Raw genomic sequence first — 24598 nt, forward strand, 5'->3', positions numbered from 1 at the left:
AAATCGCACTCCCCGCCCGGCCACGCCCCCTAGGGGGACTCGGAGCCGCGGGGTCCTAACGCCGCCTCTCCAGCTGTGCGACATCTGGGAACGGAGTCTGCATCCATCCCCTCTGGCCTGGAACTGCACGGCCCACGCTAGGGTTGAAAGAACCCCGGGAGGGAGGAGAAAAACGAAGGAACCTAGGCTGGGGCAGCCGCACGTGCAGCCGTGGGCCCGCGAGGCCCGGGGTCAGGGAGTCCGAGGTCCGCGGAGGAAATCCTGGCGCCGCTGCACCCGGGCGGCGGCCACCCAGAGGTGACTGACAACCGCTGGCACGGAAGGAAGTGACCCTTCTTTGGCCCTGGGACGGCCCTGAGGGGAGTTCCCCGTACCTCGGCTCTCCTGTCTTTAAGTCCTCTCCGAGCCTGTCAAAGTTCCCAGCTAAACTGATTGGGAAACTGAGGCTAGGAGATGCGGGGTGGAGGGCAGGGGGTGATATGACCGTAAATATATGTGAAAAAACAACTGGCTAAGGCTAGCCAGGCCCCCATGTATAGTTGGGGGACCCGATGCTCGGGAAGGTTAAATTGCATATCGAGTCTTAGGACTTCCTCAGAGAGATACTTGGCTCTTCTCAGTCGCTGGTGCCACACCCTGCCTGGAACACGGACTGGAAAGGCAGGTGTTCCTGAGAGGAGAGTGTTGCCACTGTCCTCCAGACCTGGTTCCTCAGTCACAATGTTCTCCCTGATGGCCACAGCGCTGGGAGAACTAACAGCGTGAAAATGAGTAGCGCCAAGTCTCATGGTGCCCAGAGTCCTGACTCAGCCTGAGGTCAAGAAAAGCTTCCCGAAGGAGGCAGCCGCTGTTGCTATGTGGAGTGGAGTCGGCTGGGGCTGCAGGTGAAGGATGCAGTAAGGTCAGGCGGAGTAGGCAAGCTTCCAGCTCCCCCACCCCACCACCCAGCCAGCTCGGGGCTCCCAGAGTCCTAGTTCATCCCTCAGCACTATCTAGTCAGATACTATCTAGTCAGTACTATCCAGTCAGATACTATCTAGTCAGACTGAACTCAGTTTCTCTCTGTAAGGCGGGGATGTCAAGAGCTGCATTTTGGTTGTGGTGCCGGGAATGTAGGCTGGGGCCAGCACCCAGGGGGCTTTAGAGAATGCCCCTCATCTGCAGCAGCGTTAATCAGGCAGACACCAGGTTCGTGTCCCTGGGGTCTCGGTTAGAGGAAGGGGCTTCGCGGCTACTCTGCAGAGTGAGCAGAACAGGGATGGACAAAGAGATTCAGGCAGGCTGGGGCTCTCCCTTCCTGCTCACCTCTTAGGGCCTGATGCGGTCTTGCATGCCCTAGAGCTTGGCTTAAGGTGGGGGCAGGGCGGGACTGGTGTCACAGGGTGAGCTACAGGGTGAGCAGCCTGCTTCCCTTGTGCCCCCAGAGTCTGCGGTTGTGGTTAGGAAGCACATGAACTTCTGCCTTATCGTATTCAGTCCCCGGATGGGGCTCCCCAAGAGATAAGAGATATAGGGGCAGCCAAGCATGCCCACTGCTGTTAGAGAGGTCTCTTGGGCTTGAGGACCAAGCCGGAACTCTTCAGCCCCATCTTGAGCTGTCATGCTGTGTGACTCGGAGAAGGTGGTTTGCTGTGGAGCGAGACAATGTTTCTGCTGCCCAGGAGACATCATAAAACATAAGACGGCTGGAGAGATGGCTCAGAGGTTAAGAGCACTGACTGCTCTTCCTGAGGTCCTGAGTTCAATTCCCAGCAACCACATGGTGGCTCACAACCATCTGTGCCCTCTTCTGGCCTGCAGACATATATGCAGACAGGACACTGTATACATAATAAATAAATAAATCTTAAAAAATAAATAAATAAGACGGCCTTGGTTAGAAACCCAGTGAGGGGCCTGACCCTCTTCCCTGGTGGGCCCTGGGAGACTGGGAAATAAAATTGCTCAGCTGCCTCTCTTGTGGGCAGATGGGAGGCTGAGGAGGGAGAACAAGGAGGTGGATTGATCCAGAGGTGTAAAGGGTCTCCAGGACCCTTTGATCCTGGAGGCAGAGCTGGAGTCTGCAGGGGAGAGAGGCCAGAATCTAAGCAGGCTCTGATTTACAAGGTCACTGTGGGGTGCTTTATTTTAAGGCCTGTGGAGAACAGTTTCCTTCCAGAAAACACCCCCAAAACCGGGTGTTTTCAGTATGGTCATCAGGTGGCAGGTCAGACCCCAGCTTAGCTGCTTTTATGGAAATAATTCCATCTTGACACCTCTTTTCCTGGGCCCTTATTGCTCACACTCGGGAGAGTGGCTCTCAGGCACTGAGTTTTACCCAAGGCTCCTTGGGAGGGTTTTGCTCAGGCAGGCTGACACTTGAGGACCCAGGCTGGAGCTAGTGATCCAGAAAGCCAATGATGTCTACAGCCCATGGGACTTGGAGCAACTGGCTAAGCCTCGTTGACTTCCTGTTTAACGACAGGAGCATGACAACACGGATTCCTAATTTAGCTTCCATGGCTCTTCCCTGAGCACCTGCTCTGGGCCAGCCATCCTTATCTGGTGTACCAGAGGAAAGATGTCTACAGACAGCTTCAGTGTCTTTATTCTCACTCACTGGTAAGTGAGGCTCGGAGAGACCGAGTGAACTGTCTCAAGCCACACATCTTGGGGGTCAGCAACTAATCCCAGGTTTCCTTCCTACATCAGAATCTCATGGCCGTCTTCATTCTGTGCCCCTGCCCAGCACCCGTGTGGGCTCCTGGGAGTCAGGGAGTTCCCCGTCAGCTGATATCAGAGCCCTGGCTGCTGGAGCAGAACCCTGGCTTCCCCAGTTCTTCCCCTGTTTACCTTCCCTTAAACACAGAGGGCACTGACCACACTCGCTGAGGAGCATGGCTCTTGGAGGGACAGTAAGAAAGTACAATCATTGCAGCTAGATGCCAGATGTCTCAGAGAAGGGAGTTTGAAGCCAAAAGCCAATGCTGGGGAGCCAGGGAAGCAAGCCCACACAGGGACCAGGTGTGTCGTATGCACTGGGGAGTTGTTGGCTTTAGCAGAGAGAAGAGAGTTGTGGAATGAGGTCAGGGCAGGTGCCTTTCTGGAGTTCTCCTCTTGACTGGTCATTGTGGCCTCTTTTAGGGGCTGGTTAGGGGTTCTGGCCGTAACCATGCAATGGGCAGGGCAGGTCATCTTGAAGCCTGCGGGCCATTGAGCCTGGCTGACCCCAGAGGGCTGGATTTCTTTTCTTAGTGGAATATGTGGTAGTCAGACATTCACGCAGGGGTAGGAGGAGGTGTTGAGGCTTGGTTTCCCTCCACTCTTCCACAGGGGCCTCCGGGCTCTGAGTCCTGCAGTGAGCACCTTGACTGAGCCCCCTGCAGGTTCCCCAGGCCCCCAGGGAGTGGCGAGGTGCCAAATGAAAACTTTTAAGACAAACATGAAACTCCAAGCGCATCTGTGCTGAGCCAAGGACCATGAAACCACAATACTGCGGCTGGGGACTGCTGGGAACTGGGGGGGACCCAGCTCACAGGCTTCCCGGTTAACCATTTGAAGGTCAGGTCCCATGGGGTGTTGCTCCATCATGAGGGTGATATAGCATGGGAACTGGGCTCCACACGGAGGACAGGGGAATGGGACATACCCAGCTTAGCATCCTTATTGTAGACTCAAGATCATCTTCTGTAGAACGGAGCCCAGTTTCAGGGGTAGTGGGAGCCTGATGACACTAGGCAAAGGGAATGACGTAGACTGGGTCGGTCTGGCTGGTAGTGTCATCTTCTTCATGGGACAGCCTGAGTTCTGTGGGTGATAGGAGGAACGGAGTCTCAGCAGGGAAGAAAGACCTGGGAGACCTGATCGGGGGAAGCTGTAACAGGGAGACATTGCCCCTCAGGCTCCGTGCACCCCGCAATTGGGAGAGCAGCTGTGGCAAAGTTTTCACAGTGGGCACCTTGTCCTGGCAGCTTCCTGAGGCTCTTTCTCAAGAAGGAGACTAGATGCCAGGCTCCTGACTGGGTTGTTTGCTGTAGTCTCCAGGCTCCATCTTCCTCAGAGGGCTAGAAGTCTCATACTCAGCAGAGCCTCTGGAAACTGGCTCCCACAAGCCAGGCAGTCACCACAGAGAGGTTAGTCTTCCCACACTTCAGAGAATGCCACCTGACTCCTCTCCCAGGTCAGTAAGTGGGAATACGGCCTGTAGTCACACGGAGAAGAGCCCAATTGTCTCAGCCCAGCCTACTCTCTTTGACCTACTTCACAGTGGACGTGGGGCCTCCACTGCAACCTCTTCAGAGAAGGTAGAGTCCTGCTCCCCACTTCACGAGAGTTTTTGAAACCTGTTAAAGTAGATTGCTGCTCCCCCTTCCCCCACCGGGAGTCTGGTTCAGCAGGCTGGAGTGAGCCCTAGAATCTGCACCTCCAGTTAAGCCTGGTGGTGTTGAGGCTGCTGGTCTGTGGACTGCCCTCTGAGGCACCTAGACTAAGATGGCTTTAGGCCTGGAGCTGTGTGATGGGGGACAGTGGGCAATGGGGCAAAGGGACAATGGGGAGAGATTGTGAGTGCCCCACCCCTTATTCCTACAGCCAGGCAGCCTTTACCAGTGAGGCAGAGGTGATGCAAGGAAGGGGAGGGAGCATAAGAATTGCTTACAGGATCACTGGTCTTACTTGCTAGGGGTGGTTCCAAGCTGGGAAGGGAAGGTTGGCTAGGTAGCTTTTGATTACAGCCCAGCCAAGCATCACTACACCTAATGAGACAGGTTTATAAATCATCATCACCACCATCACCATCATCACCACCATCACCATCATCACCACCATCACCATCATCACCACCACCATCACCATCATCACTACCATCATCATCACCATCATCATCATCACCATCACCATCATCACCATCATCATCACTATCACCATCACCATCATCACCACCATCACCATCATCATCACCATCATCATCATCATCACCATCACCATCATCATCATCACTACCATCATCATCACCACCATCATCACCATCACCACCATCATCATCATCATCATCATCACCATCATCATCACCATCATCACCATCACCATCATCACCATCACCATCACCATCACCATCATCACCATCATCATCACCATCACCATCATCATCATCATCACCATCATCATCACCATCACCATCATCTCATCATCATCACCACCACCATCATCATCATCATCATCATCACCACCATCATCATCATCACCATCACCATCATCATCATCATCACCATCATCATCACCACCACCATCATCATCATCACCACCATCATCATCATCACCATCATCATCATCACCACCACCACCATCATCATCACCATCATCATCATCATCATCACCATCAGCATCATCACCATCATCTCCACTTTGAAGGTGACATGTGCTGGTGGTAAGTGACCAGTTCAAGATCACAGAACCAGGAGTTAACAAGCAGATCCAGCCCCCTGTGCTGCGCCATGAATCCCCCAACCCCACGACAGCCCTTAAAATGTCACACAGGCAGGCATCACCAGCCCCTCAAGCTCATAGGGGGGCCCTGAAAAGCCTCCTCGGGGCTCAGTGGACAAAGTGCTTGCTGATCAAGTATGAAGAATGAGTTTGGATCCCCAGAACCGAAGTTGGATGTGGTGGCAACACATCTAATTTTAGGGCTGGGCTGGGCTGGCAGTGGGAGTTGGGGGATGGAGGAAGTTAAGAGACAGGTTAATCCCTGGAGCTCACTGGCTAGCTAGTCTAGCTGAATCAGTGAGTGACATGCTTAGCGAGAGACCTTGTCTCTAAAATGAATAAATAAATAAGGTGGAGAGTGACTGAGGAACCAACCCAACTTTGACCTTTGGCCTTCACACACGCATGCAAGCATGTGTGTGCACCTGGACAAACATGTACACACATCTACATCACACAGAAGAGAGATAAGTCACATAATCACCACACATAGATACACACCCTGCACAAATCCAACACAAATGCACATGACTTGTGCAGAACATACCACAAACATACAAGGAACACACATAATGCATGCTCATACAGGAGATACGGAATGCAAAACGTGGCTCACATCTTATGTGTACAGAGGGATAAAATGCTCCAACTCCCCCAACTGCTGGACTGTACACCAGAGACACAGAGAAAAGCCTCTTGTCTATGTGCACAGGCACACACATACGTAGCCACACAGGCACACTTGTACATACAGTGCACACAGTTCATAGGAACTGGGCTGTCATTTTCAGGGCCCACAACATTTTCCAGTGTTAGACCACACATGAACCAGGTATCTTTTACTAGGGCTGATTCCTGGGGTACAAGAAGGAATGGGGTGGACAAACAAGTTTTGGCATCAAACTGCCGCAGTCTCGGGGATCCCGTGACTAATCCAGACAGACACAAGGAGGCTGGACTGTGTCTGTGGACACTGGACCTCCCGAAGCCATTCTTTTCCAGATCTGAAAGTTTGGATGCAGTTATTGGACTTAAAGGACTTCTGCCCTCCGCCTCCTCCAGGCTAAGTGACTCCTGTCTCCCTGCTATGTCACTCTTCTGTGTGGCAGGCAGGCAGGACGCTGGGGCTTGAGGCCTCAACTCCATTTTTCAGAACAAACTTGACCTTGTCAGGTCTACCCAGCATCCTGGCAGTCTGTCTGTGCTGCCTGCTGCCAGACACAGATTCTGCAGGAGGAACTTTCTAGACAATTTTCCCTGTATTTTTCCACCAGTAAGGACAGAGCCCTCATGCCCAGCCCCTTCCTAGCCAGACCTAGAAGAGCAACCACTGCTCTCCTGTCTCCCGCTGCCGCCTCTAGCTCCTCAGAGCCTTCAGACCAGCGCCACCCTGGATGAACTCCATCCCCAGCTCCTCACCCACAGGCCTGCACCCTTGCCTCTGTCTTCTCTTACTTCCCACCTCCTCTCTGAACCTGGAATCTTTCCCCAGAATGGCTTTCTAGTCCAGGGTCCCTGTGGCAGTCATGGAGGAGACCACCCGCTGCTGCGTGAAGACCTGCGATGGCACCGGGGGCGGGGCTCACGCCACCCTCCAAATCACACACCCACACATGTCCGCTCTCTCTAACCCGCCTGGTTATCTCCACCAAAAGCCCTTCCCAGTCTCCCCTCTTTCCTCTCCAGCTCCCCCTTCTCGGCTTTCCTCCCCACCGCGCCTCTCTCTCTCTCTCTCTCTCTCTCTCTCTCTCTCTCTCTCTCTCTCTCTCTCATGGAAAATTCCAGAGGCAAGGACTGGAGACCACGCTGACTGAGCAAAAGTGGCCCAAAGGGGTGCCGTGTGTCCGTATTCCTTGAGTTCAAGAGCCAGGAAAGGGCACCATGAGAGGGACGAGAGGGCCACACCATGGAAGCTGCTGCCGCACACAAGCCTGAAGCGTCCTGAGTCTCTGGCCTTCCCTTTACTCTCCCCCAGTCTTATGCTCACACCATTGGCTTGCCCCTGTCCTCGGTGCCCTTCCTAGTTCCTCTCTCCACCATGCAGACATCTGGGCATGGTGTAGGATTGACTAGTTCCTCCTTTATCTTCATCCCAGAATATGTGTGTGTGTGTGTGTGTGTGTGTGTGTGTGTGTGTGTGTGTGTGTGTGTGTGTGTATGTGTAGGGAGAGCTGTCCACGTCACTTTACAACTCTGTAGCCTGTGAGGTTGCCAGGTGACTTTGGAGCTGAGGTTCAGTTCTTTAATGGGGTTGCTGGGTGACCTTGAACCTAGCCTGATTGCCTTCATCTAGAAAGATGTCCCCTGCTTACCCCGTGGGACTGTGGAGGAGATGGAGCTCCACACACCCCATCCCTGTTAGTTCCCTCTTTTGGCAACATGAAAGATGTGCTCCGGATGATCCACGAGAGCCTCACCGTGTGCCCAGTCCAGGAGAATGCCTTAAGGTGTCCAGATCTTAGGGCTGCGGTAATGGCTAAGTCAATGATATGCTTCCCATGCAAACACAAAGACCTGAGTTCTGATCCCAGCTCCGCTATACAAAGACGGATGTGGTAGTGTGAACCTCTCATCCTAGCAATGGGGAGCCTGAGCCTGGAGCTCAGGTCAGTCAGTCTAGCCTAATCAGTAAACTCTGGGTACAGCGAGAGACCCTGTTTCAAAAACTCAGGTGGAGAGCGATCAAGGAAGTCATCATCATCAACCTCTGGCCGTGCCCAGACACACACACACACACACACACACATACACACACACACACACACACACAAGCTGCTGAGCCTCTGGTCAGTCCTGCAGTGTTTCCTAGTAACCGGGAGGATGCAGGAGGCTGAAACCAGGCACTGGTCCACAGCGGAGTTGGTGGCCTGCTGGTGGTGAGAGGCTCAAGATGGGAAATACTGCCAAGGAGAGAATGGAGGGCACTGCAGAGTCTGGCTGTGTGGTGACTGGCGGGGACTCTCTTCTAGGGCAAAAAGCTCCCTGTTTCTCCTGGGACCACTGGGAGGTCAGATTTGGTCCGGAGAGGACACAAGAAGACCTGATAGGAGAGCATGATTCTCCACTTGGTGCCAGCCCCTCTTCACTCCAAGCATGACAACCCCAGAAAGGTTTGGGTGGATATGGTGATGCTCTCATGCTGGAAGCTCCCTGCCCTGACTCAGCAGACACTGAGGACAGTCTCCAGAGCTGATTGACAGGAGCTCTTTCTACAGTTTCAACCTTCTAGTTGGAATTAGCTCACTGAGTAATGGGAGAGCCCCGAAGAAGGGAAGGGAGGACTAGGCTGCTGGCAAGAATGTATCCATGAATATTCATGGCCACCAGCAGTGAGGCTAAACAGAAAAGCAACACACATGTGAAGTCTGACCTACAGGCACCTTGGGATGGGGTGGAGGCAAGAGGGCCAAGGGAGGCTACTGCCCTTACAACAACTGGACTTTTGAGATTAAGACAATGGCAAAATCTAGATGGGAGGATAGCTGGGTATCACATGCTCAGGCGTGGGCTCCGTTCCCCAGCACTGCCAAAAAACAAAAGGGTGGAGTGCCCTCTGGTGGACTGGCTGGGCTGGTGACTGGTATGTGGCAGAGAGAAGGGGTCACAGGGCGAGGACAGGGACACCACTGGTCTGGTTAGACCATGCACAGTCGGGAGACCTGGGACTCCCCAAGGAGGTGTCTGTAGACTGGGGCCCTGAAGGAAGGTCAGAGCCACCGGTGGTAGAGTACCTAGTCACTGACCATGAATGGGACAATCAGGCCTGCTTCCCAAGAGAGGACACAACAAGCCACGTGAGCCAGGGAGCGTGCCCAAAATGAGCAGTCTTACAAGTGTGAGGAATGGCAGCCCTATAAACCCGCTGACACGCACCTCCCAGTGCCTCCAGGCCTTCTGCGTGGTGACAGGACATTGCAACCGCTCACTGCCCTTCAGTGCGCAGGAGAGGCCCCAGGCAAGTTGCTCCAGCTGAGCGAGTCCTCCCTCTTCAGGATGGACAGTCAAGCCAGAAGCCTGTAGCTGAAAAAGTCCATCTGTTTCTGGAATGCCTTGCCTGCCCCCTAGTGGATGTCTTAAGACCACCCAGCTGAGACTGGAACCTTCAAGAGGACGCATGTGAGGGCCTGGGAGCAGGGACTTGCAGACAGATCTTAGACCCTTCAGAAGGAAGCTAGGATTGGCTTGGGGACCTCGGCTTCTTCTCCCCAGGACCTCAAGCCTTGCCAGAGACTATGTATGCCCCACACCTGTGTCCTCTGCTGCCGCATTTAGCAGCCTCCCCCAGAATGTAGCCTCTCCCTTTTGAGTAATGCTCCACACACATTAGTAATCCTGATACTGATGCTCACCTGACCACTGCAACTGCCTGTACCGCTGCTGCCTCCCTAAGCTCCTTCTCTATTGACCACACACCAGAGTCACAAAAGCAAAGTGTAGACCCGGCACTGCTCAGGAAGCCTGGACTCCGCAGCAGAGGCTTACACAGAGAGAACTGTGTAGCCAGAATGACCGGGAATGAGTAACCATGAGAGGGAGGGAGGAAAGTCTTCAGGGAAGGCTTCCTGAAGGAAGTATCAGTGAGCAAAGACCTGGGAGAAGAGGAGGGATCTGTCAGGAGGGGTGGAAGCCAGGGTCTGGGAAGAAACACCCAGGCTGGTGCAGGGCTGGTGGCCCTGAGGGATTGAGCAGAGGCTGGGCAAGAGATATTGAGACCTGCAGACACGCTGCAGAGCCGAAACCACTGGATCCTGAGTGAGCGTTAGTCCAAGCATCCCAGGGAAGGGTTGTCATAAGAAGCCAAGGAAACTCTTAGCCTGGCCCCTTGTCCACTCAGTAGCTCCGTCCCTTCTTCAATAGGCATTGAGCTAAAGGAATGAGCTGAATACGACTGCTGCCCCAGTGATGGCGGTCATACCATTGGTTAATTCATTCAGAGAAGGGGTGGGAGGGGGCTGTAGCAAGAGGAGGAGAAAGAGGCTTTTCAGGAGGGTTTTGACAGGTGTGTAGGGGTTTCCTGGGTGTTGGAAAGGGCCAAGGTAATTTTGGTAGGCAGCAGCAAGAGCAAAGATGTGGTATCTTGAGGGGTCAGGGGAAGGGTGGAGAGTGTACCAAGCAAACGAACTGGGGGTTCCGGGAGCCTGTGGTGGAGCAGGTGGGTGCAGAGTCTGGGGTTCTGGGAGCCTGTGGTGAGTCAGGTGGGTACTGAGTCTGGGGGTTCCAGGAGCCTGTAGTGGGGGCAGGTATAGAGTCTGGGGGTTCCGGGAGCCTGTGACAGAGCAGGTAGATACAGAGTCTGGGGGTTCCAGGAGCCTGTGGTGGAGCAGGCGGGTACTGAGTCTGGGGGTTCCAGGAGCCTGTAGTGGGAGCAGGCAGGTGCAGAATCTAGGGGTTCTGGGAGTCTGTGGTGGGGGCAGTCGGGTACCGAGTCTAGGGGTTCCGGGAGCCTGTAGTGGGGGCAGGTACAGAGTCTACCAAGCTAAAGCCTTTGCAGTTTTCCTAATCTTCCACCCAAAACTGTACTCAGCTGCAGGCTAAGGGACCCAGTGATTCCAATCACCTGGCACTAGCAGGCCCCCTCTGCCAAAGTGTGGCCCCATCTCCTAGTGAGGCCAGGATGGCCCTTCACTGGGAACCCACTTCAAAGGATAGGAGGATAGCCCAGGCTGGTGGGACAGAGGGCCTCTCCGTCACCAACCGAATGCCCACATAGGGCCTAGGCTCAGGCTCCACCTGAGTATGTGTGCACTCACGCAGATACTGGGCCGCTCCTCTCCAGAACCTCTGTGCCCAGTTCTGAAGGCCTTGCTCTGTAGAGCAGAGCCGTAGTCCTTGAGGCAGCTCCTTGGGAGAATATTGGGGACCATGGCTGTTTTTTATGGGCTCCTCTAGCAGTCTTACCGTCTCAGGAGACAGAGGTTAGGGAAGGGAGAGGGCATGCTACCCACCCCCAAACTCTTTTTCCATCTTCTGGGTACAGGCAGTTTGCAGGGCATGGGGAAGGGGTACAGACCCCTGCCTAATTCTGAATGACAGGGAAAGGCAAAGGACCTCAGAAAGGCAACTCACGTGCCCACTTGTGTTTAGTGGGCCAGTTTGCAGTCAGAGTTACCCCACCCCCACCCTAAGCCCCCAGGTTCTCCCAGAGGGATCTGTGCAGGAACCTGAGAGTCACTGCCTGAGCCAGCAGTGGGGACATCTCAGACATGTGACATGGACATGGACATGGACATGGACATGCACAGACATGTTATAGGACATGCGAACATGAGCTGCACAGTGCTCTCAGAAGGACCTACACGGACACTCAGATACAACATACATGCTGCAGTCATGTCCACAGGTCACCAGGCCCACATACACAGTAACACATGTACACAGAAACACAGAACACATGTGCTTAGACGCAGAGATTCACGGACGCTGCGTGTGTGACACACTGTGACACAGGCTCACTCTAACCCTCCTGCTAGGGGCCCTTTGAGCTCTGACGTCTACATAAACCTCCACAGAGACACATGGGTCAGGTCACATACACGTACACCCTGAGTCACATCTGACCCACACTCCCAGTCTGTGTGGCCCATACCACCCCGATCTCACAAGAGCCCCCAAGGCAGTAAAGGCATGTGGTCCTTGTAGTACATTGGGTACCAAAGCTCAGAGACCCGAGTGATGGCCGAGGCCACACAGCTCACGGAGGGGATGCTGAAACTTAGGTAAAGGCTGGCTTCTTTGTGTTCACCTCATCATGTGTGTCTCTGTGTCCCTGTGTGCCAAGGGCACTCACAGTGTACACACGTGTGTATGAGGGCCATGCGTGTTCCACATGAAGACTTCGGATAACAGTCACAGGCCTGAGGAAGCCATGCAGACCCACGGAGAAAACAGGTTCCCCCATGGTTATACCACACAAGTCATAATAGCCATGTGCCACCAACACATGGGAGAACTTTCCCACTCAGCATCTGCAGGATGGCTGGGCGGTACAGGATGTCTTCATGGTCCTTGCTTAACAAGACTAGACCCAAAGCTGTGCAGATAGGGAAGGCCTGGTAGAGAGAATCTGGACACAGTCCCCCTTCCAAGGGATCTTTGGAAGGAGAGTTTGTTCAGTGGTTTAACCTGCCTCCCGCATCCTAGGGCTCTCCCCTCTGTGGGGAAATGAGTTACACGTGTGTGCCCGATTTTGCTGGCTCTGAAATCACCCGCAGGGATTCAGGGAGCGTTCTTTGATGTGTCACAGTTTAATGAGTCAGGCTTTCTTTCTTCTTCTGAAAGATAGAACTCTCCTCTTCCTGACAGCCGAGGAATTCACAGTCCCTGCTGGAGTTGTGGGCTGGTTCTGATGAGTAGGCGGGGCTGGGCCCTTCCCGTGGCACCAAGGATATAATCTAAGCACTCTGAGAGTCCTCCGGATGCTCTTAGAGAAGATGAGACACAGGTTCTGTGTGTTGGGGTTCTGCAAGCTGTGACAGAGGTGGGGGCGCTGTCCCAGCCTGGGGAGCCCTCTCCTGCCTGCCCCTTACTTTCCCAGAAGAGCTGTGCCTTTCTCTGGCCTTGGCTGCTTAGCCACAGGTGGGGACAGGGTCCTCCATAGGCACCAGGGACTTGGAAACAATGACTTCTCTGCATCAGAATGGCTTGTCCGACAGAGTGAATAACTGCAGGGCCAAAGGGAGTATTGCTCTTTTACTGTGTCCCCTGCAGGAGTAAGGCCACCCGGGAGTCACTAGGGAAGACACCAGCTCCTATCACTGTGGGTGGAAGATCTCCAAGGAGTCGATGAGGCATTCCTTGCAGGGGGTGGTGGTGGACATCATGGCTGCCGTGGGTCTGCTCACTGACTTTCTATCAGAGACCTGGCCTAGCCTCCCCTGGCCTCCTGGGCTCAGGCAGACCCTGGCGCGCTTTGGCAAAGCCGGTCCGGATTTCTTGGTTTATGCGGTCATGCCATGGGTCTCTGAGGAGGACGGAAAGAGGAGGCTCATAAATGACTGGGGACAATGATGAGAGGCGACTGAGGCTTTTAGAGGTGGCAGGCACGCCTTCCACTCTGTGTCCTGGGCACTCTGGGCACACTGGGCACACTGGCTTGATCATCCCCACCTTTGCGATGTGGGAGCAGTGCTCAAAGATGTCATGTCTCCATGGCCACCAGTGGCTCTTCAGCTGCCCATGTGGCCGCCTCTCTGTGCCCTACTTGGGATACAGCTCTGGGAGACCCTGGGGCTGCAGGGTTCCCTGGACACCCCGCATCTAGCTCACTTTCTCACGCTCTGCCCATAGTGCCTGGAATTGGCCAACCCAGGCACTGCTTTGGTCAAGAGAAGGAAGCGGACATCTGAGGGGCAGCCCAGACTTCACATCAATCCACAGGGGACATTTGTTGGCACTGGGGGTAAAACCCAAAGCTTTAGATATGTTAGGTAAGCCCCTAACATATCTAAACCATACTCCCAGCCCATAGGGACACTCTTGATGGTATTTAGCAAGGGCAGAAGGAAGAGAAAGGGAGCTTTGTGGGGTGTCTCCCTGAGGTGTGATGGGAGGGGACTCCCTAAATCCTGCTACCTTGGTCAATGACTATGCCATTGCATGGTCAGGGCAGGGCTTCTATTCCTGATTTCTGCCTGACTTTTAATGGAAGTAGTGTGTGTAAGCAGATGCTTGTGAGTGCATTTGCGTGCATGCATGCTTGTGTGTATGTGTGTGAGTGTGTGTGCATACACAAGTGCAGAGCCTTGCCAGCTCACTTGCAGGCTCTGAGCACAGACCCCTCCCAAGACCCCCAACTCCCCACCCTTGCCTGCCTGAGGCTCTGGGCCAGGCCATGCTCCTCACAGCTAATCTCGGGTTTCCTCCCTCCCCGAGCCAGGAGATGAAAACATTTCTGGCACTTTCTAAAGTTTCTGTCTAGGAATGGAAAAGCCATCAGCCACGGGAGCCCTGGCTGATGAATGGCAGCCAGGCCTACAGGTCCCCAGTCCTGGGACAGGGTAGCGGGGGGGGGGGGGGGGCAGACAGAGCTTCCCTGAAGTGTGGACATGGACAGAGCCTGGTGGGGGACCCGGCAGGAGGCGACTGGGGTGTCATCAGGGTATGACCAGGTCGGGTGTATAGAGGGACTTGTGAGCAGAGGCCTGAGTGCAGAAAGGGGCTTTTGGTGTGGCTCAGTGGAGTCCCAGTCAGTGCTAAAAAAACGATGAAACACTTAATGACCAAAACAAACCAACAAATAAAGGGCATCTTAAGCCATAGCAAGAGCAAGAGCCAAGGCCCTGGGGAGGGGAGACGAGGTGCCCTTTAGGAGGCAGCCCAAGAGCCCGTGAGCAGAGCAAGTGCTGGGTAGGGCAGACCCAGAAATGGCTAAGCCAACCAGAGCAGTGGTTCCCAACCTTCCCACACAGTTCCTCATGCTGTGGTGACCTCTCCTAATCATAAAATTATTCCATTGCTACTTCACAGCTGAGATTTTGCTACTGCCATGAATCTTAACGCAAATACCTCACGTGCAAGCCCCAAACAGGTTGCAACCCACAGGTTGAGAACCACTAGGTTAAAGGTTCTGGTGGAGGGAGAATTTTAACCCAATGCTGGGTCACCCGGGAGGGGCCCGGTGCATTCCTGACCCAACCTCCCCTGGTGGATTGAGTCCCTTGGTCATCATGGGCCCAGGACTGTCTGTTCTTTGATAATACCTGTGCCTGCTCTTTTGCCTGTGGAGGTTCTTATGTGGGCAGGGGAACGAGGGACAGCCTGTTGGAGGAACCTGATCCTCTTTCACACGGCCCTCAGTGAGGGCCAAGGTGCCCCCAAGGATGCAGGGCAGAGAGCATGCTCTCAGAGGCCCGAGCTCTGAGGTCTCTCCCTCATGCAGCCTTTTGGTGTCCTTTTAATATGAGTCTCATGACTGCGGAAGAATGCACCCAGGACACAGCTGGTCAGCTCAGAATAGAAAGACCCTTCGGGCTGGGAGTGCAAGGCATGCCCCTGTGTGCTATCCCCACGGATGGCCTGTTGATGTAGATTTTGTGGGGATACAGGATGCTCTCATGGAGGCCAACTGGGCGTCCCCAAATAGACTGGCTGTGCCAGGCTGTGGAGCAGAGATAGCTACCACCCAGCAATGCAGATAGCACTTAGCACCGGGCAAATTATGTATTTTTCCAGTCTCATTAGGTCTTTGATAATCTAAAATAATGGGTCATCCCTAATAGAGACATGTTCTGGCTTTGGGGACTCACCCAGGTCTAATAGGCAGAGGTGTAGGGAGGGGTCTGCAGAATCCCAACTTCCCTGTCAGCCAGTAGGTCTCCTCTGAGCCCTTCCCCTAGAATAGAGAAGAGGTGAGAGGTAAAGGCCCAGAGGAAGCTCTCCAGGTGAGGCAAAGCCTGCCTCTGCCTCTTGACAGCTGTGTGACTTTGCTCAACTTACTTCACCTCTCTGTGCTTCCTCTGCTCTCCCCTAAAGCCGCTGTGAGGATTTAATGATACACTTACCAGTCAGAGAGATGGGGGCAGACCTGGAATCAGGGCCTTTAAACTAGGCAGTCTGGTCTCCTAGTCAGGCCCTACCCCTAGCAGAGGAACTGGGGGAGGGGACAGGACGGGGTGATAGAGGTAGAAGTCTCTGCCTTTGTCAAGCATTGCATAAAAGAAAACACTGAGGGGGAAAGGAAGGGAGGCAGGGAGGGAGGGATGTTGTCGGATGCTGTTTGCTCCCAGCCGCCTAGACTCCTGAAATAATCACACAGAAACTATATTATTTAAATCACTGTTTGGCCAATCGCTTAAGCGTATTGTTAGCTAACTCTTATGTTTTTGGCTAACCCATTTTTATTATTCCATATTTTACCATGAGGTTCGTGCTCACCTGACAGCTTGTACCTTTCCCCTTTGGCACTACGTGGCTTCTCCCTGACTTGGCCTACTCTCTCTATATATATCTCTTTCAGCCTGGCTTTACTCTGTTAAACCATTGGCTGAAAACAGCCTTCTTTATTAACCAATGGCAATAAAACATATTCACAGCAAACATCACCTACCACATCAGAGGAAGGGAGGGAGGGAGGGAGGGAGGGAGGGAGGGAGAGAGGGAGGGAGGAAGGAAGGAAGGAAGGAAGGAAGGAAGGAAGGAAGGAAGGAAGGAAGGAAGAAGGAAACCCAGGGTTCAAAGCTTTTCTCTGCCTTGAAGGAGGGCGCTGGCAAGCTCAGCCCAGGGTCACACTGTGGAAAGCCATTTATGGGTGCACAGGGAAGTTAAGACAGCCACGGGAGAAAGTGGGGATGTTCTTGGGCCGGGGTAGGTTTTAGTGAAAAGTGCAGTCTGAACTGGGTTCTGAGGGTGCACAGAAGCCTAAGAGTATTGTAGAGAAGGCACAAACTGGGGACCTTCGCCAGATCGGGCCTTTGCTTTGCTAATTGTGTTTCCTCAACTGTGTAACAGGAGGCTCATTTGTTCTTTGCACAATTGCTCTGAGGGCCTCGTGTGCTGGTGTTGGGCACCAGGACGCTGCACAGGGGGTTCACTAGAGCCTCAATTTCTCTGCCGTGCCCCTGACTCTAGCAAAGAACCAAATGGCTCCCAAGAAGAAGTTTTTCTTGATTCAAAATTTGGGGAGCAGAGAGAATCACCTCCTATGCCCAGCTTGCAAAAACGGGCCAGCTGAAACCGGTCCCCAGGGCAGTCCCTCACCTTCAGCTCAGTCTGTCCTCTGACATCGACTGTGTAACCTTCACCCAGGCTGAGCAGGGTCTGGACGGTACTTCTGCTCACATGGATTCTGTACGCTGAGAAGAAAGGCAGGAGTGAAGCCACAGCTCCCTGGTAGTAGCATCTACTTCTCTAAGAGCCTGTGACTCTGGCCCTAGTCAGCCTCACAAGGCCCAAACCTCTCGTTCTGGAGACAGGTGGTCACTGAAGGAGCCCCCGAGAATAAACAAGCCACATAAATGAAGTGTTAGGCGGGGAGATCCCTGGAACATGATGCTTACCTGTGGGGCTACCACACCCAGTTACACAGTGTGTGCACCAAGCTACCTTAGGATCGCATAGCACCTTCTGTGCACCCGAGGCAGAGGCCCTAAGACCTGGCAGTTTGGGCTGGCCTTCTCCAAGACATCTGAGTAGATCCTCCCCAAGTAAGGGCCTAAAATGTTAGAGATGTCTACATGGCAGTGTTGGAGCTGACTTAGCATAACAGGGGTGGACATGCAGCCAAATAAAATCCCAAACTGGAAAGGGTGGGGTTACCTCACTGTAAAAGGAGGACACCAAGGCCTTCCAGGCAGAGCCTGCTAAGGATACTGGCCAATTCAGTGGCAGAGCCAAGAGGAGGACCCAGAATTCTCTGCTAATTCTCCCCGGAGATCATCATAAAAACGCCATGGAAAGTTAAAAACACACATCCCTCCCTTCTGTTCCCTTTGCTGTCACCAGTTGGGGACATGGTGACTAAGTTCTGTTTCCCATAGCCAGTCTGGGTTTGCTGAGAAAGACCCTCCAGGCGGGATAGGAGTTGGAGACACTCACGCAGCCCTGTGGATTCCATCCGGGAGGCAGTGTTGACAGTGTCCCCAAAGAGGCAGTACCGAGGCATGGTGAGACCCACAACACCTGCCACGCAGGGCCCTAAAATTCAAATGTGCCCTGGGGAGTTCCAGGAGGCCCGACAGAGGTCCCAGCCTCAGCTTCCCAATGCCACCACACCACCTTTTGTGTATCCTGAGCTGAGGACCATGCTGTCTGGAGTCAATAGCGACACCAAGGAAGGTCGTGCCTGTGCCAGACTCTGGGCTGGGGCCTGGCCAAGTGGGAGACAGGGAAACAGTAGCCAGTACTGGGGTGAGTGAAGTAACCAGGAGAGGCGATAACTGACCTATGTCTTAAAGGGAATGTGGAGGAGACGGCAGGTTCAAAGACCTGGGAAACTACAGTTGAATGTGGGTGCAGGATTGGTGGGGAGCCACAGGGTGAGGCTGGAGAGATTAGTAGAGGCTTTGGGGCTACAGGGGTGGGGGTCTCTACTCTGCACTTGTGCATTTGATCTTGCAGGAGGGAGCCACAGAGAGGAAGGGCACAGAGCCCCTGCTCAGAGGCCTCGCCCACACACCCACACCTACGCCCCTCCCCCCCCCCCCCCCCCCCCGTCAATCCACATTTAGTTGTCCCCACGACTATAAGAGATTTCTGCCTCTTCCATCAGACTATCGGCTTCTCTGTGTGGAATCAGCTGCCCTTGCCCAGACGCTAAGGGCAGAAAAATCTTAAACCAAGTAAGGCATGAATCTGAGTGCCCAGAGCTTTTGGTATAAGGCAGCCAAGGGTCACAAAGCTTCTCTGGCAGAGTCTGGATGCCAGAGGCTCAGGAGCAGCACCTGGGGCTGACCCACCACCCTGGGCGTAGCCCCCAGCCCTCTCTACCTGAGTGCAGACCAGCCCTGACGCAGATGGGCACATCGGGTGCATGCCTCATCTGGAAGTTCCCTGCACAGCTAAGTATGTCCAGGGCCATGTTGGCGATCTCAGCAGCATGCCGATTCCCATTGCGCCGAGGAAGCCCAGATGCCACCATGTAGGCATCCCCGATGGTCTCTACCTGCAGACGACAATCTCGTGTTGGAACATCCTTTCCTGCACCCAAACGTATGTGCCATCAATCAGGGGACCCCCCCCCCAGATTTCCCACCTCCAGATCTCATACACCCTGCAGCCTTTCCAGCCTTCGGGCCCAGGCACTTGGCATTGAGCCATGAGCTTTAGGTGGCCTATGTCTATAAGGCAGATGACAGGTCTGTCTGTCTCTGATAGCAGACCCAGGGAGCAGTTTGCATTAGACCACAGCAGCCAGCCAGGGCTTCCTCTGAAGGTGCCACCTATCGGGGCAGTCTGGTGTCCTGACTCTAGTGGCTTCCATGGATAGTGGAAAGAAAGTGGGTTCTAGGGCAGCCTGAAACAGCCTATGATCCTCGAAATCGTGAGGCTGAGGCAGGAGGATTGCTGCAAGTTTGAGGCCAGCAATCTTTGGGCTATATAGTAAGACCTTGATTCAAAAGGAGAAGGGCTTGGGTGAGGTTTGAAATGACTCAGTGGGTACAGGTGCATGTAGCTAAGCCAGATGACCTGAATTTGATCCCCAGAATCCTCATAGTGGAAGGAGAGAACTGATCCTCACAAGTTGTCCTCCTTCTCCACACATAGGCACACAAGCACATTCTCTCTTACACACACATACACACTCATACATACATACACACACACACACACACACAAGCACATTCTCTCTCTCTCTCTTACACACACACAATACACTCACACATACATACACACAAACACACACACACAACTAAAAAGGAGGAGGAGATAAAGGAAAGAAAGTTCTGGAACTAGACAGACCATTGGTTGCACCCCAGCTTTGCCACTTGTGCAGGCAGAGGGCTTCCCTTGCAGCTACAGCTTCCCTTGCAGCTCAGCTTTCTCTCTGTGAGTGGAATGTGTTCACAGAGCCAGCTATAACACTGCCCCACAGAACCCCTGTCAACTTCAGGACCTGAGGTCAGTGTGATGCCCCCTCCTCTGCACCCCTCTACCATCAGAGCTGTTTGTTTCTCAGGACACCCCCCTGCCACACATCACATCAGCCACATACCCTGGCTCTTACTGGCTGTCCCTCCCACAGCCCAGTTCTTCAGAGCTCAGGGTCAGCTGGCCCTTCAGAGCTGGTGTGCCCAGAGATGCCCTGTGATGAATGGCCACCTGCAAGTGAGGCTGTGGCTGCTTGTCCCATATGTGCTTCCTTCAGAAGGGGCAGGGTCACAGCAGAGGAGGAGCGAGATTGAGGGAGGCATTCTAGGCGAGTCTGGCTGTGCCACTGACTCCCTGTGTAACCCCGACAAGGGATCTTGCCCTCTCTGAGCCTCGTGTGTGTCGAGGGCTAAATCAGAGGCATGCTGTGAAGACCAGGTCAAGCTCTCCCTCCTAAGGTCCTTGCTTAGCATGCATGCTTCTTCCTTCCAGGTTTTCAGTGGAAGGCTGGGAGTGGGGAAGAGCTGCAGGCAGCTGGTGCTGGTATTATGTTGTAACTGGGTGAAAGACAGCACTCTCTTTGCTAATCAGCAGAACCGTCCTGAGCCACAGGCTCTTCAACCCTGCCTCTCTAACAGGACCTTCAGGTTGGGAGGGCGGGCTAGCTGTTTAACAGCTTAGATGGCCAGGGCCTCACACCTCCACACTCCAGGCCAAGCTGGGTAGTCACACCCTTATCCCCTATCCCCCTATCTTCTGTCCCATGCCTTGTCCTGCGCCCTGGGCCCCAACACTCAATTCCACACTACAGTCAGAGCAGAGCTTACTCAGCGATGCTGATGCTGGGGTGGTCCTCTCAGCCCCGCCCCACCCCTTCTTCCCACCACTACCACTTTCCCCCCTTCACCCCCACCCCATTCCCCACACATGTGTTTGTTTGAATGGCTGCTTTTCAGACCAGAAAAGATCCAAAGCTGTAACTAGATCCTGCTGAGGACGGGAGGGAAACCGAGGCAGATGGCGGGAGTGATGAGAGACGCGTTACACATCACAGGGACTGGGCCTGCTGCTCCCCACATCTGGAGGGGTGTGCAGGCCTTGTTTGATTTCATTTCCCTCTGCCGGGAAGATGCAGGCCTCTTGGCCAGAGTTCAGAGCTAAGAAGCCAAGGCGTGATTCAGAGCAGGGAGGGGCACAAATGTGAGGAAAGATTAGCAGAGGCGGGAGAGACAGGCCAAGGTGACTCAGGGCAGATCAAAGGATGGGGGGCTCCGGGAGACACCTGTGGGATCCACAGGAGGCTGGGGTGTGGGCTGCCAGACACCACTTGGAGCCATGGAATCTCCCCCCCCCCAGCAGCAGAGGGGGAGGGGGTCTGATTACTCCAGTGGCAGCGGCAGAGGCCTCTGTGGGTCCCCACTGTATGTCTGCAGGGGCTAGTGTCTATCATGGCCTGAGGACACTCCAGTTCCTCCTGGCTCTGCTTCTGTCTGTGCAGCCACAGGCAGGTCTCCTTCCTCTCTGGGGCACAGGATTGAGCCACCAAGTTCTGCCAGGGGTAATTTTGAGAGCACCGAGCAGAACATCTAACAGCATCTAGCAGGCAAAGGAGCAAATAGGAGCTTGGAAGTCTGGTTACCGGAGCAGGCAAAGAGGGAGAGGTGGATGAGCCAGGAGGGGGACGGAGCATGTGAGAAGAGCTGGTGGTTGACCCTCAGAGAAAAACAAAGGCCCACAGAGAAGGAGGAGGGGCAAGTGCACTCAGGAGAGATGGGTCGACTCCACTGTGAGTCACTGTGACCTGCCACTTTATCCTAAAAGAGTCTTCATCATGAAGAGGGTAAACGTCCTACAAGGGACTGAGGACCCAATTGCAAGTTCAAGCCTCAGGTTCATATAAGCCACCGTGCTTACACCATCTCATCTGTAAGTTAGGAGGGCCAGCACCTTCCTCACAGATCAAAGCCCTGTACACAGTAGGTGCTCCATAAGTGCTGTGACAGAGACTACAAGTAACACAGTCAACAGTATGCTTGCCTGACTCCCCATCCCCTGACTCCTTTCAGCTGCTGATCCCGCCCCCGCCCCCCCCATCCCCAGCTTCCAGGGCTATGGCTCAGAAGAGTTGCTGGACCACACAGGGGGATGAAAGCCAACAGGGCCGAAGTAGAATGACACCTGAACCCCCTTCCCCACTTTCTCTGTCCCATTTGGAGTTGCCCTGGGCACCAGCTCCTAGACCAACAGTAGGAGGCAGGGTTACAGGAGGCAGGGGTGTGGGAGGCTGGGGTGAAGGAGGCAGGGGTGTGGGCGGCAGGGCTGCAGGAGGGTCTCTACAGCACAGTGGAGCTGCAGAGGAATCGGTGAGCCCCTTGCTCTCCCAATCGCAGCTGACACATGTTTCTATGCGAACTGCCAGGGTGGAGGTTGTCTGATCCACAGATAAGGAAGCAGGCCAAGAGAGGGGAAGATATTTGGCCAAAGCAACACGTTTGACCACGCTGGAACCAAACCCAGGATCTAGAGACACACCAGAATCAGGTCACAGAAGGTCTTGGTGCCTCTGCCAAGACCCCTGAAGCCTGTCCTCTCTCTGCTTCTGCTGGCCCATGTTGTGTCTCGCCACAATGACCCATCTGGAATTCCCTGCCCACAGCCCGCTCAAGTCTCAGGTGCTTGCTCGTGGTCACCATTGCCTGCTGAAGTGGCGTTATCCAAGCTGGACAGTGCTGGGGAGAAGTCTCCTCTTCCGGAACCCTCCTCACTCCCTCAGCTTTCTGCCATTGTCACGGTCACGGGGGTTATTGCCATCTTCCTACAGAACTGAGAGTCCCCGCAGGGTGGGACCAGACTGGCTTGTCTCTGCATGCATGTTCCGGGCACAAAGGGGCCCATCCATGAAAACGATAGAGGATAAACAGACAGACTAAGGACGTGTGAGCATTGTGGACAAATAAACCCAGATGACACTCTACATCCCTCCTGGGAGCCGCATCCCTGCAAGGTGACTGCAAGGGCTCCCATCCCTGCAATGTGGCTACAACAGCTCCCATCCCTGCAATGTGACTGCAAGGGTTCCCATCCCTGCAATGTGGCTACAAAGTCTCCCATCCCTGCAATGTGGCTACAACAGCTCCCATCCCTGCAATGTGATTGCAAGGGTTCCCATCCCTGCAATGTGGCTACAAAGTCTCCCATCCCTGCAATGTGGCTACAAAGTCTCCCATCCCTGCAATGTGGCTACAACGATTCCCATTCACATCTGGTGTTGCTCCTCCCCTCTCTTTAAGCTTGCCATATTGTCTCCCTTGGCCAACAGAGTCTGTCAAGGAAAGCAGTGTGCCAAGCCCAAGCAAGAGCTCAAGAAACCAGCACACCTCTGCCCTCTCTTAGAACCCAGCCACACATGTGAACTACCTCAGAGAGTGATAGGCCAGAGCTGAATCCTTCAAGTCAAGGTTCCAGAGACGCAGAGAACCAAGTTAAGATCACAAAGTTCCCACCTTGCCTGCAGCCAGAGACGTTTGTGAGTCCATTCTGAGGCTTGTAACTCACGCTTTCACTGTATGCTCCTGGACTTTGAGATTATTCTTTATACAGCAACAGTTGTGTAACGTTGCAGTTAATTGATGCAAATGCACACATATGTAGACGGAAACAGGTTTGCAGCACACGGCTGCAGGGGGAGGGAGAGGAGGAGAGTCTCCTATCGCCCTCACCTTATACACATCGTGGCTGTCCAGAACAGCATCAAACAGCGTGTAGAGGTCATTGAGGAAGCCCACCACCTCAATGGGCTCACTCAGGGCTGAGATGGTGGTAAAGCCCACGATGTCACTGAAGTAGATGGTGACCTGGTCGAAGTACTCCGGCTCCACGGTCCTCCCCATCTTCAGAGCATTGGCGACAGACCTGAAGGGACAGGAGGGGCCGGGTCAGGACCCCGTTTGGAGGCTGGAGATATGAGAGGAAGGAAGTCCCCAGCTGGCCAGTGTACCGGTTATGCTGTGCAGACCTGTCCTGACTTTCTTGGAAGTGAGCTGGGAGCACTGTGGACACTGCTTACTACCAGGGCAACAGTGCTCCCAGGGCATGGGCAGTAGGAACTCAACACTGGTGTATATAACTCATTGCCCAATACATGAGGAAAGACTAAAAGGCTAAGTTAGATAAATGAGAAGCAGTGAGGTGGTAGTGGAGGGGGTGGGAAGATCAGTTGGTAAGGGTGCTGTATAACAGTGAGGACCTGATTTTGATTTCTAGAACACACAGAAAGTCCAGGGTTGTATGCATGCTTGCAATCCCAGTCTGAGGAGGCAGAGCCTGGAAGAGCCCTTGGGTTGCCCGTCAGCCCAGCTAAACTGCAGACCATGAAGAGAGACTCTACCTCAAAAGACCAACTTGGAAGGTATTCTAAGAAACTTGACGCTGAACCCTGTGCTCATACACATGCACACACATGTGTGCTCAAGCATCAAAACTTGTGCAGGGGGCACAGAGCTGTTTGTGCTCACATGCATGAGGGGAACCTAGGACATTAAGCACACAGGGTTGTTCCTTCAAGGAAAAGAATGCAAAATCCGCCTTCCACTCAGAAGGCTGGAGCTGCCAT

General features: G+C 53.9%; 1 protein-coding gene across 1 annotated transcript in view; it reads right to left on the reverse strand.

The window, feature by feature from the left end:
- Positions 1–11816: 11816 nt before the first annotated feature.
- Positions 11817–24598, reverse strand: part of LOC125401095 (guanylate cyclase D-like) — a 35619-nt gene continuing 22837 nt past the window's right edge. The window contains exons 14-19 of the mRNA XM_085683088.2: positions 23706–23898; positions 18886–19060; positions 17995–18093; positions 17158–17252; positions 15708–15793; positions 11817–13423 (exon numbers count right to left, since the gene is read on the reverse strand). Of these exons, the coding sequence (XP_085539214.2) occupies positions 13315–13423; positions 15708–15793; positions 17158–17252; positions 17995–18093; positions 18886–19060; positions 23706–23898 (757 nt within the window). The 3' untranslated portion in view covers positions 11817–13314. The remainder of the gene's footprint in view (positions 13424–15707; positions 15794–17157; positions 17253–17994; positions 18094–18885; positions 19061–23705; positions 23899–24598) is intronic.

Source organism: Myodes glareolus, chromosome 24 (genome assembly GCF_982192425.1).
Source record: "Myodes glareolus chromosome 24, mMyoGla1.1, whole genome shotgun sequence".
In the NCBI taxonomy this organism is placed as follows: Eukaryota; Metazoa; Chordata; class Mammalia; order Rodentia; family Cricetidae; genus Myodes; species Myodes glareolus.